General features: G+C 34.6%; 1 protein-coding gene across 18 annotated transcripts in view; it reads right to left on the bottom strand.

Moving 5' to 3' along the window:
• Khdrbs2 (KH RNA binding domain containing, signal transduction associated 2) overlaps positions 1 to 17,510 on the bottom strand; it is a 585,248-nt gene that overhangs the window by 42,545 nt on the left and 525,193 nt on the right. For 14 of the 18 annotated variants that reach the window (XM_048805603.1, XM_048805597.1, XM_048805598.1 and 11 more), the window contains exons 9-10: positions 7,922 to 8,096; positions 5,916 to 5,978 (exon numbers count right to left, since the gene is read on the bottom strand). In XM_048805603.1, the coding sequence (XP_048661560.1) occupies positions 7,999 to 8,096 (98 nt within the window). In that variant the 3' untranslated portion in view covers positions 5,916 to 5,978; positions 7,922 to 7,998. Of the gene's footprint in view, positions 1 to 5,915; positions 5,979 to 6,536; positions 8,097 to 17,510 lie in introns of all 18 variants that reach the window. The other 4 variants (XM_048805602.1, XM_048805589.1, XM_048805605.1 and 1 more) reach the window with 2 other exon arrangements.

Consider the following 17,510-nt stretch of genomic DNA (forward strand, 5'->3'; position numbering starts at 1 on the left):
TAAAAGAATGAGCTCCTGTAATTTGCAACAATGTGGATGGAACTAGAGATCATTATGTTAAGTGAAATAAGTAAAGCACAGAATGACAATTACCAAATGATCCTCACTCATATGAGAATCTAAAAACCGTTGATCTCATAGATGTTTAGAGTAGAATGGTAGTTATCAGAGGCTAAGAAGAGAAGGAAGGAGTGATGGAGAAAGGTTGATTAGGTACTGTGTTAATCAGCCTTGCATCCTATGATCAAAATACCCAACAAGAACAACTTAGAGGATGAAAAGGTTTCTTTGGCTCAGAGTTTCAGTCTATGGTCAGCCAACTCCTTTTCTCTGAAGTGAGGCAGAACATCATGGTTGAAAGGCATGGTGAGTGAAAGCTACTCAACTCAGAGTGTCCAGGGAGTAAAAAGAGAATGGGAATAGCCAGGGATATGATATGTAATTCCCAAGAAAGTTTCCATGTGACCAAGTTCCTCAGCCAGGCCCCAATTGCCTACAGTTACCACCCAGTAATTCATCCAAGTAATTAACCCATCCAATGGATTAATCTACTGATTAGGTCACAGCTCTCATAATCTAATAATTTCACCTCCTGCATCAACAGGAGATTTTTTGGGACACTGAACATCCAAATTATAAAAGGTACTAATTTGCAGTTGGATAGGAGCAAATTCCGGTGTGCTATTATTGCATGGTAGGGTAACCATAGATAACAATAATATATCGTACATTTCAAAATGCTAGAAGAAAGGATTTTGAATGTTTCACAATAATTAAATGATAAACGAGGAGATAGATAATTAACCTGATTTAAACATTACACAATGTATACATATGTCAAAATATCAGATAACATCCTATTAATATGCATGATTTTTATGTTTTATCAATTAAAATAAATTTTAGTTATGAAAGAAAATAAATAAAAATCAGCAAAGGATCTGTATATACCTTTCTCCCAAGTAGAAAAATTCAGCTTTTCTCTTTGTCCTCTTATCTCCCTATGTGCTGGTGGGAAAATGGAAGGAGCTACTAGGAAGCGGGAGTGGGAATGGGCATGATAGTATCAGAGAACTTCAAAGATGTCCTGGTGTCAATAGAGGCAGACTATGAGGTTAGAAGATAGGAAATATGGTGTACCTGCATAAGGTAGACAGACGATTCCTTCCAATAGAACTCATGCCAGGAGACCTGTGTCTAGTGGAGAATTGTCTCCAGAAAAGTTTTAAGAATAGGATCCAACTGTCTCCAAATTTTTCTTGGAAATAAATAATTCATGATATACCACCATACAGTATGAAACATGGTAGGTCAGAAACTTAAAATCAGCATTCAGCAACTAGATGTCAAGTTTTAAGTGGCTCATTCTATTATTTGTGTGTGTGTGTATGTGTGTGCGCGCGCGTGTGCGTGTGCACGTTCAGGCAACTTCTACTTTGCTCTCAATTCTGCTCAGAATTAAGTATAAAAGAATGAGATACAAAATGGCTTTTAAGTAGAGTGACCTGTTCTCTCCCAATGCAAATAATCTTTTGAGTACAAATTAACATATTCTACATAAAGAAAATGGGAAATTAATCTTCATGATGGATGTGGAAGACTGGTGGTAACTGTTGGTCAAAATAAAAAGCTATTTTGTTATAACTCATGTATTTAATAGGAAACCAGGATTTCCAGACTAATGTTACATATTATATTGGCAACAGGAAATAGTTTCTTTAAAAAAATATTTAACATTGGCTGGTACTTTCACTTGTGTTCCCAACACACGACAGCATGGCTTTCTGTCTTGAAACTGACCCTCATTCTTTAAAGTAGAGTTCTGATCTATGGATTGAAGAACAAAGACTGAAATTGCTTTCATGCTTATTTAATCATGTGAATATTTTTGAAAAAAATGTCAAAATTGAATTTAGATTATAAATGAATTCATTTGTTCTACAAAAGACCATAGTCATGCTTTGTGACAAATGTGGAAAACTTTAATCTATATTTTTTATGATGGAATCAGAAAGTTTGAAAGAAAAACAAATTTGAAGAGAGAGCAAAGTAAAGATGGAGTTCAGGATTAAAAATTAATCAATATTTTTAAGTGAAAATTCATTCAATTGCTACAGAATAGAAATTGTTTTAAGGCCTGGAATTTCCATTTTTTTTAAACAAATTTACTCAAAGTTGGGAACCTCCATACAATTTGGAAGGTATGTGGCTTATCTTTCTTTTAAGTGCTTTGCTACACATTAGCAGTGTGAGATTGCTTCCCCTTGTAGAATGAGGTTAACTACATTTCCTCTGCATGTTTGCTTCAAGAATTACAGGTGCTTCATGTAAGTTCTATGTCAAAATTCTAAGTACCTTGCCTGGCATGTATGCTCAAAAATAGAAGGTACTACGGTGATGATGATGATAATGATGATGATGATGGTGAAGACTATACCTCCATGCCAAACATAAATTGTATAATCAACTTAGTAAACTGCCATAGAATTATATATTTCCAATCCTTTAACTGCATTTATTTTCAGTAAAAACTAAACCTTCTCATGGAATCTGCTAAGCAGCACACAGACAGTTTTTCAGTAGCAGGTCCCTTCGTGCAGACACTTGAAACTGAGTACTGAGCCACCTCATAGTGCCCATTCAGCCTGCTGATCACTATTCTGTACTCCCTTTAAAATGAAAGAAGCAACTCCTACAAACTTCTATATTACTTGAACAAGAGACACAGAAATAGAGAATTCCATGGTTAAAGGGTTGCATTTCTGAAGGGCATATGTGGTTTTCTAAACACCAGACTATATATTTTAAGATGAACAATTAAAGGAACAAAAATAATTTACTTTTAAGCAATTCCCAAGAATCTTACACATGTCATTCTCTGCTGACTTTATTTAAAAACTGTTAGTGCTTTGATTGTTATCAAGCCAAATGGTCTTTGTTCCATAATAAACCAAAAGTGAAAATTATCTAAATACTACAAGACCTAAACGTACTACCTAGGTTCTTTGTGTAGTGCCCATGCCAGCTACCTTTGATGTTTAGTGAGTTTCCAGTAGTTATACAGGACCAAGGCTTACAGCATTATCTGAAAGAATGTGTGAAGCATGCATACAGAAACTTCAAAATACATTTAGATAGAACACCATTATTTAAAAGCTTTCATGTGCCATGCAAATTTATATCACTTGCATGAAGTGAGTGTCAGACATTATATACATATATATATATTATATGTGTGTGTATAATTCTATATAATTATATATATTTCTATGAGGTTTTCTGCCTCTCCAGGTAAGACATTAAAATGTTTACTATCTTTGGAAGACTTCACTTTCAAATTCATGAGAGTAGACATGATGTCATAATGGGATCTAAGTGGAACACAGCATCGTTTTCTGATATGGACAAGAGGAGGTATCTTCTTGGCGGTGCACATGTTGACCTGTTAGGACCACTTGTCGAATGTTTTCCATTTTCATTGAGGAAAATTCTCATTCCGTAGTGCCAGAGGAACTCATATATTCATTGCCTTATTATTTTAAGATTCAGCTAAGCTCTACATATGACTCTGCTACATATACATTATTTTATTTTTTCTATACCATAGCTTCACTTCAAACTCAAGTCCCCATTATCCAGGTAGAAAACAGAAAATATAAATGATTTTAGTTAATTCAGATTAATTTAGGTCAGGAGTTTCTCTGTCCACTCAGGGTCTTATTTTTCTACCTGTCTTTTTCCTGAATGTAATTTATATTCTGCAAGTATTGGTGGCAGGAAGCATATGGCTATATTGCTGTGCCCTCTGATATGTCTGCATCCTAATTAGCTTTGGTTCATGCCCATGTTACTGTACCCTCGCTGCCTTTCTGCGGGTGTGGAAGGGGGACTATCTCCTGTTTACTCTAGCTAGGACAGGGAAAAATTCTATAGTTATATCTAAAGACTCACTGTAGTTTGGGAGAATTCTATGAGATTTTCTGCCTCTCCAGGAACCAATTGAGACACATGACGTGTGTTCTAAACCTATCTGAGTTTATTTATAGAATAAATGGCATGCTTTATGACCCATATTCAAGGCTACATTAATATCTTAGATACTGCTGTCTCTTGAGCTCTCCTTTCAACCTGGATAGTATTTATTTTGCAAATGAATGAAATATGGTAGATGGGAGTCTTTTAAATCTACTGTTTAATACACAAACTTTATGTCCAAAGTCCATCAGGATTTTGAAACTCAAAATCCTTATATTTTGAGCTTTAAAAACAATTTTCTCTTCTCTTGTTCAGCATTGGTGCTTCTGCTGTGATGACCCTGCCATGAATTTATGCATGCAAAGATCTCGGAGCAGTGAGAGAGCCACAAGTTCACAAGACCGCAGCAACCATCAAATCATTACAATGAACAACAATGAAAAACATACAGACTGATATGTCAGAAGAATAACAAACTATAGTGGAATTTTCTTTCACTTTACCAAATCAAAACTCTTGATTAAAGAGGACAAAGAAGAATATATAATAGGCAGGATACCTGAACTAAAGATTCTTTCTCCCTTTGCTTTATAAAAACAGAAACTTTTTAAATAGTCAAATTAGATTTAGAATAGCATTGATAAGTAAATTTCAAATTTTCTCTCTCTGGAACTTTTGATCTTTGATTCTGCAGATAGAGGACCTTCAGTTGAAGCTCAGATGAGGAGGTAGTTAGTAATTATGAAAGTGACTAGATGTGAGGTTTACCTTGTCTGCTTGGGACACTTTGCCTCTGAATAGTTCTCATTCTTTACTGCAGACTTCCAGTAGCTTCCTATTACTTTTCTCCCATAGAATTTGAACAATTTGACAGTCTAACCAGAACCTGACTTCAACCTGCCTTTCCAGGTGTGCTTTCTCAGCTTATCTCATGAATGGGAACCTCCATGCTCACTGACCTTCCACTCTCCTATCAAAAGCTTCTTGAATTTTTCCAGCTCCCTGAATTAAGACAGCCTTTTCCCTTCCCAGGAGATCTCCCTTCCTCATCCTTGAGCGGGGCAAATTACTCTTTTCATTCCAGTTCCTCTTAATGGCTCCCTCAGTCTCCTTCCTTCCCCATCACTAGCAATCTCCAGGCTCCCCATAGCTCTCTTCAGCACTTCCTTAAGGCTGACATGGATTATGGATATTTCTGTATGTAGCAAAAGACCCAGAGGGAGAAAACTGGAGTTTTTAACCTTGTTTTGAACATTGCATCAGGTCATTTTGGTTCTCTTAGCATCAGGCCAGCCTGAGGATGTCTGAACTATCCTTGCACCATTTTCAGCTGGAAGTTGGTTGGTTGAAGTTTTCAGCTCATATGTACATAAATCAAGTCTCGATTTCCAACAGTGCTTGGTACTCAGTAACTATTTTCTAAATCAAATAGAACGGCAGATGAAAAATAAGGAGTGTGTTGATCAATCCCATGGGGCCAATGTGGGAATAAGGATGATGTGTAAATATTCTGGTTGATTCTCCAGATGGGATGTAGTCATGGGGCACCTTTTCCCTTCCTTTTATCTTACCCAGTGGTTGGGATTTCCTTCTTTTATGTCTGCAGAGTGAAAGTTTTAATTCTCTTTTAGTATGATTAAGGAGAGGCACAATATAGGACAGCAAGTTCACAGTGAAGAAAAGGGCTGAAGATTAATCACTAATTCACATTTTATTTGACGAGTTTTGAATAAACTCAGAAAGCCTTGCCAGGTAAAAGCCAAATCAGATCTTTATTTCAAAGATAAAAAGAACACAGTTCCTTGGCAGCAGTCTAAGCTCTTCTAGTCTTTCAACAAGTGGCACTTGGTGTTTTAACTCACTGCTAAGGCTTCAGGTTGCATTACGCTGTCATGCTACTAAAGACTATGGACTTTAAAAAAGAAAAAAAATTAGCTTACCTCCACATCCTTGTTAGCCCATCACATCTGCTATTCAATTATGTGTTCCTTGCTTGTGGGTACCTGGAAGAGTGAGAAAGAATAGAAAAAGAAAACTTAAATATTACTCAACTGCATTTTGTGAAAGGCAAATATTTACAATTTTAATTGATGACAAACACACACTTCATAAAACTATTAGCATGCAACTCCAGCTGCAAAAACTGAACAGCGATATGCCTAAGCTGGTTAGCAGCAAAAAAGTAAACCAATCACATCGACAAAAAGCCACCATAAACAAAAAAACTATATTGAAAAGATCAACGGTTTTGGCATTCATCCCTACCATCAAGTCTTTCGCTTTCTTTTTTGTTTTCCATCAAAATTTAGCTTACGTTTGAAGTTAGCAAGAGTTGCATTACTATTATTGTTAATTTTAGTTCTGTTTATTACCTTGAGGGTTATATATTGTAAAATAATTTTGGTGCCTCTAGTTAATGTTAATTAGTTGTTTTAATAGCCTATAGACCTATTTGTTATGTTTTTGTAGGTTTACTTTTTTAACTATCAGGAACTTAATAACTGAGAATATTTAACATTACTGTTGCATAGGCAAAATTACAGAGTTACTATTAGTGTTACCTGTTTAACGTTTAGTCATCCTTTGAGTCCTGCGACATATTTCCTTAATAATCATCAGCCATCAAGTCTGATAGTCTCAAAAGAAATATCAGCCCTCTAAACTGCCTTCAAGGGCGGTGATATTTAGCACTGAAAATTACAAATAAAGTTTTTGAGGTTGAATAGCAACAACTGGCCAGTGACACTGATGATTTGTTTGTCAAAACAAACTGTTATCAACTACGCAAATGAAGTCCACGCACTCCTTTGAGTGAAAACAATAAAGTGAATCTACGCAATGCTTACATGTTGGATGGGATATTTAATGTGCGGGGAAACTCAAAGGTTGAAGAACTAGGCATTTAGACAGTGGTAAGTGGTAATCTTACCTCTTTATACTCCATTACTCTTTCTCACGAGAGACATGCTAATGCAAACAAGTCAATCAGAATTTGTGTTTAGCAAGATAAAGCTTAGAGGATAGTTTAAAATCCATTTATTATTCTAAATCCATTTTTTTCCATTAACATGTTATACATTAGTGTTTACTAACCATGATTCATGTAACAGTTTAGTTTGTTAACTTTTAAATTATTTAACAACCATAAGTTATTAATACATTTTAAAGTATTACACAAATATCTTAAAACAGGCTTGGGTTCATTTTTGTAATTTTTAAATAGAAAACATTTTAGGCATCTCTTGAAGAAGAAATAAAGCAGGCATTTAAAGCTAGAAAACAAGTAATTCCAAATTTAGTTTTTACAAAAGTTTTCAGCTTTATTGACAAATTATGGCAAACATATTTGACAAATTGTGGTTTCCTATTTAGAGAAGCTTACACATGGAACTTTATGTGTGTTTTTTTTTTCTTTTTTAACAAATACAGGTTAAAACACTGAACAAATTCAGTTAGCTACATACATACAGTAGCTGCTTGTTTTCAACCCCATTAAAACAGCATTTAAAATTAAATTTACAAACTTAATATCGAACATCTTTATCTAACTAACAGATATTAAAAGACAGGTTAAAACATCTTATCTACAACTTTATTATCAGCTAGTTCAAAAATCATATTACAGTCTTTTAGCAACCCTAAACAAAATTTCTGCTAGTTGGTTGAGACTCAAAATCTGTCAACAGATTCATGCTCTTTCTTAAAAAATAAAAGAAAAAAAAAGAAAAAAAAAGATTACACACAACAATGAAAAACAACCAAGAGAATATCATCCTACTGAATGGTTTATAAACTATGCTTGCCAATATCTTTTTCAATTTGTTTTGTAAAATAATACTAGTGTCAATGCCACGACAACAGTATAGAGGGAAATACAAGAAATATATGGGAGTAATTATGAGCAGTTATCCCTAGAATAGAAAAACAAACAAAAAAGGACTATTACTTGTCTTGTTGCTGTTTATGTGGAGACCACAGGCTATGAATTGTCTTTTGAGGTGAGGTCACAGGTGAGGAGGACCTTCAATATCTACCATAGGGGTGTTCCCTGTATCCCCCTCTGGCTGACCTTGGCGGTGGTGCCTTTAAGCTGGAGCGGGTTGTGGCCCATTCTTCTGGTGCTATGAACAAGAGAAAGACAGTAACACACACATGATTTCACAGTTAACAACAACAAAAAAGGTAACTTAAGACACAATTAGCAAACCAAGAAAAAGAGATTAAAAAGTCTCACCACTGAAAGCTAAAGCCACACACACACACACACACACACACACACATACACTTGTATTATTTATTTTTTAAATATTATTTATAATTTTTTTCCACTTGGAATTAAACTTTCCTAGCTTTTCTCAGAGAATGGAAACTAAAGTCCTTGAATAACTGCACATTTATTATGTTTTAGATTTTAATGCTGCAAAGTAGAAAGAGGAGTATCAGTGCAATCCATTCCTCACTTAATCTTCGAATACAGACTTCAAAAATAAATTGGATATAGTGAAGTAATGTTTTCTTAGGCCTTGATTAACTTGAGAATCTACTAAGAATTTTATACAAACAAAACCCAAAATAATTAATGCCTATTCTCTGTCCTATAAACCACCTAATTAGGAAACTTTCTAGGGCGGAATCTACAGTTTGGTATTTTTCCTCTGCTCCCTGGGTGATTCTCAGGTGATCCAGAATTGAGATTCATTGTGCAGACAAAGTGAGAAATGAACAGCATATGCTGCAGAGAAAGTTTTAGGTATCAAAATAAGTAAAGAAAAAGAATTATCACATCAAATTTTCCAAGTAAAGAACTCAGAAAGTACAGAGGTATGTGATACACGAGGAAAACACATTTGTCTGTTAAAATGCATTTCCATTATCCTCAATGTTATGGAACATATACCCAAACCAAGAAAAAAACATGATTTTGTGTATAATAGAATATAGCTATTGTAAGGTCTCTGTTCCTAGATTCTGGCCCTCCTCCAAAGGAGCTTAATATCAAACTCATAGTGACATTTATGTTATTCCAAAAGCTATATTATCTGCATCGTTCAATCAGTTCTGCACAGAGAACAGATTTTATGCACAGATCTTTGGTGGAATGAAGTGGACATAAAGGTAACTAGAAAGATAGAGATATATTGGCACCAATAGTTGATACAAAGAGTGAAAAGAATGGAAATATCAAATGGAAACTTCCAGAAGACCAAGGACAACTGATATAGGACATTTGTCCCTGGAAAGTTCAATTGCTACTAAGAATTTGCTCAAAAAGATTGCTAAATGGGATGAGAAAAAAATTAATTATATTTATAAGCAAAGGGAAATAAATGCAAATATAGAAAAATAATGGCAAATCTATCAAGGTTGGAAAAAAATTGTACTTAGTAGATATATATTAGGTTTCTGAGGATATTCTTTTTCAAGACATTGTTATTACAAATGACAACTAATGATAAATGAATAATTATCTTTTCCACTACTTAAGGTACATACTTAGGTTTATTTCAGTATGTGATAGAATATAAAATAGGAGTGAGAAAATAAATAAGTAGGAGAAATGTTGCCGTTGCTCAGAATAATGTTTACCTAGATCAGGGGTTGACCAACTATGGTATCTGAGCCAAACTTGGCCAGATGCCTGATATTATACACAAAATTTTTACTGGAATGTAGGCATTTTTATTTATATAATATTATCTGTGGGTGTTTGCATGGTGGAAAGTTAGAGTTGAGTCACTGTGACAGAGATTAGACTGCTACATAGCTTCAAACATTTATACTATAGGCTTTTAGAGAAAAGGCTTACATACTCCTGCTCTAGTCCATGTTGTATTTTCTGGAGAGAGAATATGGACATAGATCTTTCTGATATGCTCTCTTGAGGACAGGAATTTAGGAATTTACTGCCAAGCTGCCTGATTTCTCAACATGGATATTTGGGAAAGAATTCCATGTGTTACATCATTGGAATTAAATAAAAATGTCTATGGTGTACTAGAGAGGAAAGCAGAATTTGATGGCAAGCTTGAAAGTACTTTCTTAGCCTTCTGTAAAATGAGCAATTGATCACTCCATATCTGTGAGATACTTGAGAATATGCTAATTTTCTTACCTTCCATACTAAAATATACTCCCCATTTATTATAATTTTTTTTAAACAAATGGAATGTAACACTCCTTGCTGATTGTTGTAGTGTTAGAGATCTAGGAATTGTACTGTGTGTGTGCATAGGGTGGGGGTAGGGGTGCATTTCAGAACTGAGACAATAAACATTTAAACTATTCCCCAGAAACAGAAATCCTGAGCCCTTTCTCAGATTCTCAAAGTTTCTGGTGAATATTCCTGCACAATAACTGAACAGAGCAGAGGACATGAAATGCCTGCCACATCTCACCCGCAGAGGACCTATGTGTTTAAGAACTTAGTGGCTTGGCTTCACTTGACTTCAATGAAAGCTGTGGGGCAGCTAATTGATGAGCAGAAATTCTTCATTTCCTAACTGTAGGAAGTATGATTGCTCATTGCTGTATCCATATAGCCTGGAACAAATGTCATGTCTATTAAGGGTTGACTGCCATGAAAATCTGCATGAACAAAAGGAGGAATAAGTGAATAAATGTGGGAACTATGGGGCAAAATGAGCTTTCTCTAAGAAAAACCTGAAGAAAACAGCAACAAGCTGAAGTAAGCTGACATTAACTTTAAAAGCAGTATGACTAGATATCTTTTAGATTTGTTATACTCAGATTTCTTACCCAAAAGAGTTTTTCAGCTACCAGAAGTATTTTACTACTGAATTCAATGAAATAATCACAACAGAAACTCACTACAAAAAAGTGCAAAAGAATTACATTCTATTGCACAAAAATGTCCCCTTTTGTAGTTCTCCATTTGTATATAAACCAATACTATTTTTTCCCTCCTTGCTCGAGGCTAGGGAAGTGAGATATTCTGTTAACTTATAAAAATTGTAACTAGGAAGACAAAAAAGAAGTTAAAATGTACTCCTCACAGACAAAGGGGAGTTTTAAAATTTCCAAGATTCCTCACAATCAGCAAGAGAAACCAAGGGTTTATTTCACTTAATTCAGATTTTTCTGTTGTTTACATGTTCTCAATAACAGTGGTGAGCAAAGATTAGGAAAAGTCTTTATTTCTTTTTGTGCCAAATGTTCTTCATGTATATATTTGCAAACATCAGAATGTTTACAGAGAAGCACTCCTTACAATTGCTGTACAGTATAATCCAGTTTCTCTCAGTGAAGCTAGGCTCTCTACCACAGGGCTTGGAGAGTGCTGGCTCAATGAATACTTTTTTCCAATGTCATCTGCCAATCTGCCTTGCTTATCAGCCATGTGTAGGCTCCTGGATTTCTTTCCTGCAGTTATCAGACATGAAAGATAAACTTAGGAAGCCAAAGGGAGTCTAACCTAAGCAACCATGGAACCATCATCATGGAAAAGACCCAGATATACAGAGACAAATGCTTTTAAGGTTCCTCATAATGAAGGGTCTCTGAAATATAAAGTTATAAAGGCCCAAGAATGAACTTATAATTTATCTGTCCTCTTGAGATTCTACTATTTAGGAGATGAGTATATTTAAAGTATTTTAGGACTTCCTACAAGTTTTGGATTCCTGGACAATCGTTTCTAGTCCTGTGATGTTGTCTAGGGTGTCATTTAAAAATAAATAATTGCATACTGAAGTAAGATCCTTCAGTAAAATGATAAAGGAACTAAGATGCTCTCAGTATCAAGATCATTGTCATATGAGAAGTGCTAGCCAGACTATGAATGTAAATTGAGAATATAAATTACTCCTCAGAGTAGATGCTAAATAACTATCTTCTCAATTGAGTTTGTTAGAATGGATTAGAGAATTGTGGCTTGAGAAATTGCAAAATTGGGACATGAGGAAACAAAGCTTTAGAGTCTCTTTCAAATTTCCACCATTTCTTGGCTTCCCAATTCATATTTCAAGATACCATGTAGTGTACAAAATATAAAATACCTTCATATTTATTATATAAATAACAAAGTATCATTAAATATTTCTGTCTTTTTTTTTTCTTTGCTGAAGATCTCTTATGTGCCAGTCACTATACTATGCCCTGAATAGGAGGACAGTTCAGGAAGTCTTAAAGGGATCACAGGGAAAAAAAAAACAGCAAAATTTTGTCAATTACAACACAATTATATTTTAAGAAATGTTGGTGAAAGCACAGAGGAGGGAGCTACTAACTTTCATTATTCAGATGAACTTGGATTGAACTCTTAACATTTAGTCATCTGAAGGAAGGGATTTTCTGAGCAAATAAACAATCTCAGTAAGAACATAGGTGCCATTTAAACTATCAAAGAGAATTTACTTTCTTTAAAGGCTTTCCTATACTACTTTGTAACATGTGGCCTTGTTTCTAAACTGGACTCTAAGATCTATGTGAAGAGAGACCTTCTATAGTGGCAGCTTCATAGTAAAAGCACTATAAATATTTGTAATCTACATATAAATGAACAGCACTACCAAACAAAAAAGGAATTTTGCAAAATGAGTAAAACAGAACTATTCAGAAAGGCACTATGTGCAATTAGGTTGTCATGTTGCATGTATTTAAAATATATCAATATTTATTTAAAGTTACTCTTTTTTAAATTAATTAAGACTATTTTTTTTAACTCTGTGAGTCAGTTTTACAAAATGCCTAGAGTGCATCTCTATTACATGCTAATAACCATCACTGAGGAACATTTTACTTTGATAAGGGAGTATAAATTATCCAGGTAACTCTTCTTGTGCATTAAATGTTACTCTAGTGGCTTCAGAACCTTCTGCGTCTCAAATACTTTGCCCTCAGCAGAATCAGGCCTATTAAGTGGTATGCGTTTCTCCAAGTACTCACATTTCTGCAGTGGGAGCATTCACACTGGGAAAGAAAAATCTCGATGACTTTAAAAGTTGCAAAACTGTGTTCTTTGTTCCAGATACATTAAACATTGAAGTTGTTGAGAAAAACAGGAATCATAGAAAAGAGGGGCCAAATCATAGGAAAGTTGGCACTATTTAAATAGCTGGAAAAGTAAATTTTTAATGTTTTTATCTTTCAGGAAGTAGGTTTAAAACATCACCTTCAGAATAAATCAGTTTTAGAGTTCAGTTCAGAAAGGATACCAAGGAGATTATTACCATGAGGCCACAGCTGCCATGTTCACACTTTGCTAGTCCTAGATAGCTCTTTCTTTGTGTTTCTGAAATCTGTAAAAGAGCCTCAAGGAAAAAAAAAGTTTTTAAAACCCACAACAGGGGAGGGCAGCTATACTATTTTTTTTAGTACACTGTAGGTTTATATGCAAAAACCAGAACTAAAGCAGAAAAGTTAAATTAATCTCTATCATTACAAACTACTGGAGTCTGGTTTGTGAATCGTACGAGAGCATTACAGAATGGTTGATTAAAATTCATACTGGCTCTGAACAACTCAGGTTTTTAGTCTCAGGTATATTTCTGATCTCTTTAAGGAATATCATTATATTTAAAAGCACCTTTCAAATATGTACTTATGGATTGTTTTAAGGCTATTTATTCCCAAAGAAAGTATGTTAGGTTTAGATGTTTTGCTGTTATTATAACTCAGTATCATTACACCCTCTAAAGCCCAAGCACAGGGCAAGGTATTTTATGTACATTATTAGTAAAGCCTCACAATTTTCTACCAGGGTAGGAGTTAATATTACCATTCTTTTCTAAATACAAGGAAATGATAGCTCATAAATTTTGGTTGTTAGCAAGATTCGAATTTTTATCTATAACTGTCTCATTATTTTTCCACCAACCCTTTCATATGAAAGAAGTACCTGGCTACTGGTTTTTCTTTTTTCTTTTTTCTCCCTAGAAAGCAGGATTTAATTTATGTTACTCCCCTTGGATTATATAATAATTAGTGATTTCCACAATAATTAATTAGCTAAATGAGTGAGACTGTAGTTTTGATTCTGTCAACAAACCTGTGGGCTGCTGCAGCTGAATTTGTTAAGATGAAAATCCAGGCACATTCACACAATCTAAAGTAGAAGGCAGGGTTATCTGTTTTGTGCTCTGAGCATTTGAAAGTATTAATGGAATTTTGGAAACAAATGGCTCAAGCATTTCATCTGCACAATTTGTATTCTCACTATTTATAAGTGCATAGTTTACTGTTTTAAGATGCAGAGGGTAACAGAATAGTACTGAAGGAGAAATATGGGTGACCAGCATCTGTTTTCACAGATGAACATAGTGAATTACATTCCAAGAAGAGTCATTAACTCTCAATTCACCATCAGTTATGCTCCCAGGAAGCTTAGTCAGCTTCTGGAAGCATTTACAACTTTTATCACTCTTACAAATATTTAATGAAATATTGTTTGCTAGAAGAAAGTATCACTTGAGACAATGCATTTAGAGAATAACAAAGAGCTAGGCCTTTCTAAGCATTGCTCTCAATTCTAGAATCTTATGGTACATGGAGGGCTCTTGGTAACTAATTATTGAATAAAATATTTAAATATTTTGCTTCTTCATGTTGGATGCATAAAAGAGGCCACAGGCTTCCCTCACATGGATCTCTTTACTTTGAATGGTAGTCTCAGGAGTATGATAGCCAGACCTGCACTTGAATTCTGGTTCTGAAAGTCTTTTAATGTACTGATAATGTATTTCAATTGTCACACAATTCTGAGCCACTGAAATGTGTATTTAACTTTCCCTAAAACGCTGATAAGTTATCTCAGTCAACTTTATCCAAAATTAAACTTTTTCCTTCATACTCTTTCCAAGGTTCCTATACCAGTGAATGAAGCTCTGACCTACCACTTTACCCATGATCCCCTCTCACCTTTGCCCATTCAATCTAAGAAATCACCCAGTTTTGTTTCTTATTCTTCCTTAAACTGTGTAGAATCCATCTCATCTGTTTCTTTTTATTCTCACTAATCCTTTTCCACCCCTAGTCCTGAGTCTTTTAACAATAGTCAGCTACTTGCTATCTTTAGTTGTGTTTACATGATTTGATGTGTCTCTGTGTGTGTAGATTTGCATATATATATATATATATATATATTTATATTCCCTACATGCATCTTACTCTACTTTTTTCTACCTTTTAGCCAGATGGACTTGGTTACACTCATTGGCCTGTTTATGTGATTTTGTAGCACACTCAGGATCAAGTCCAAGTTCTTCAGCAAGGCCTAGCCTGGTCTGATCCCTGACTTCATTTTATACAGTTGGAGTTGATGACTTGTTAATAGCTGAAGTATAAGTACTGCACGGCATTCACAGAAGAAATTTCTAAGGGTTTATAAACGTAAGAAATATTATTAGTAAAGGTAAAATTTTAAAATATTTTTCTCAAAAGTAAGAGCATATAATCTTTGCATGAGAAAGGTGACAGATCCAATTAGAGGAAGACACTGGGAGAATAAGCCAGTTTAAATTTTAAAGTGCAAGAGACTCAAACTTTAGGTACTTATTACATTTTGGTAAATGAATGCTTAATATATTCAAAGAAAACTTACATTTTCTTTTAATAATCAATACATTTTTATGGATTATCTTTGTTTTCTTCACATTTGTTTTGATTCATGTTATGAATACTTATGATTTCTGGTAGGGGCCCCATAAACCAGGGTACTTTCAAAAATCATCTCTTGGCTACTGGGGAACTTGTCCTAAATATCAAAATTTCCCCAGAAGCAGTCAAATACATTTTAGGGTTTGAAGAAGGGCTTAGGTAAAGTCCCTAAGTGATTAGTGAAGGTACATGTTTCCACTTAGCTACCTGGACAATGAAACAAATAATAGCTCCCAAATCCAAATTATAATAAACACTATGGACTATATTGAAGATACAAATGAGTAAATTCAGGAAGACATTTCATAAATATGAGTAATTCATAATAAAGTCTTATAACCATTTGAGTATATAATCCCAAAATATATCGGTGACCCAACAAATTGGTATAGGGTACTTCTTTAGCAATTTTAATTATACTCATTGGAATGTAGATCTATGGACATAGCTGAATTTTGTCACCTAATAATTAAGTCTTTTTTTAGTTTTAAGGGTAAAAATCTTTGGGCCATTTTTCTCTTTTAACATGTTTTTTTTCTTTTTTTCTATTTTTATTCTTATCCTGGCTTAATTCTCCAATGTACTCCACGTATATCACTATCTTCCATATAATAACCTGTTTTCAATTTTATCTTCTGTACCTAAGTTCAGGTGGTTTCAATCATTGCTATCTCTGTGTGAATATCAGGAAGGCAAAAACTGTCTCATAAGCTTTGGGCTGCTCTAAAAACTTACAGGTAGTTTGTTAATGGGTGACTTCTACAGTCTACTGAGTTCCCACATGAGGCCATTATAATTTTAAATATTAGGAAAATCACTATATTCACCCCCTTGGTTGTGGTGGTGTTTTAAATTATCTTCTGTTTTAGCCTTCGTCATATACGTTTTACATATTACTGTATTTAATAACAAGTTGACTCAATCTGTAGCATTTCATTTCTAACATGAATATGAATATGCTACAATGAAACCCATCATTCTAAATAAACAATTTGCACCAATAAAAATTACTGTTACTTATTGGCAATATACTTAAGTGGCTAAACTTTAAACATTTTTCCTTGACTCTGCTGGATGGCTATAGGACAATATAAACTAGTGATTCTGAATAGTATTAAATAAGTATGTGTCTATCTTCTTACTTTGGAGTTAAGAGCTCATCTCAATGAAAAGGAGACAAAGAAGTTCATAGAAGAAGGATTTCCAAAATGGAAGGTAGAGAAAAAACTGGTGAATGATAATTGAAAACAATGTAGAAGCTTGCCTGCCTTGAGTCTACAAAATACTTTCATTACTGTCAAATGAAATCCTGAATCACTCAAAAGCCTGAGGAATTTAGCCAAGGATGTTTTGAAATGTACATAAGGATAAGGGAAATAATAAAAGAGAGAATAAAACTGATGATAAAAAGTGATATGTTATAATTCTCTTCTGGAAGAATGCCAATATTTTCTTCCATTCAGGGAAGAGGGTAGGCTTGCGACATAATATAGACAAGGAGGCTAATCTGTGGTTGATGATTGTTTCCCTCCCTCTACATGCCTCATTTCTGTTTGGGATCAGATAGCAGCCCAGTGTGTGGTCTCAGACCAGCATAAAGTATGGTAGTTAGAAAAAAAAGTCCACAAAGTGTTAATCCAGCTGCCTGACCTGCCCTGACTGCTTGTGCTTTTGCTCCAGAGTGCCTTTGCTTGCATCCCCAGGTTGACAAGGAGCTCTCACCCCTTGTATTGTTTAGCTACTTTTTGTTCCTGGTTACTGAGCGGCAACCTCTAAACCATAAAATTTTCTAGAGAATTAAAGTGACTTTGTTATTTGTGGCAAGTCCCTGGGACCACATTTGAGAGTTTATGCTTGATAAGATGACTCAATATGGGGGCTGGTCCTGTCAGCAAGACCATCATGATTGGGCGGTGTAGCAT

This window comes from Marmota marmota, unplaced genomic scaffold, assembly GCF_001458135.2.
Source record: "Marmota marmota marmota unplaced genomic scaffold, marMar, whole genome shotgun sequence".
NCBI lineage: Eukaryota > Metazoa > Chordata > Mammalia > Rodentia > Sciuridae > Marmota > Marmota marmota.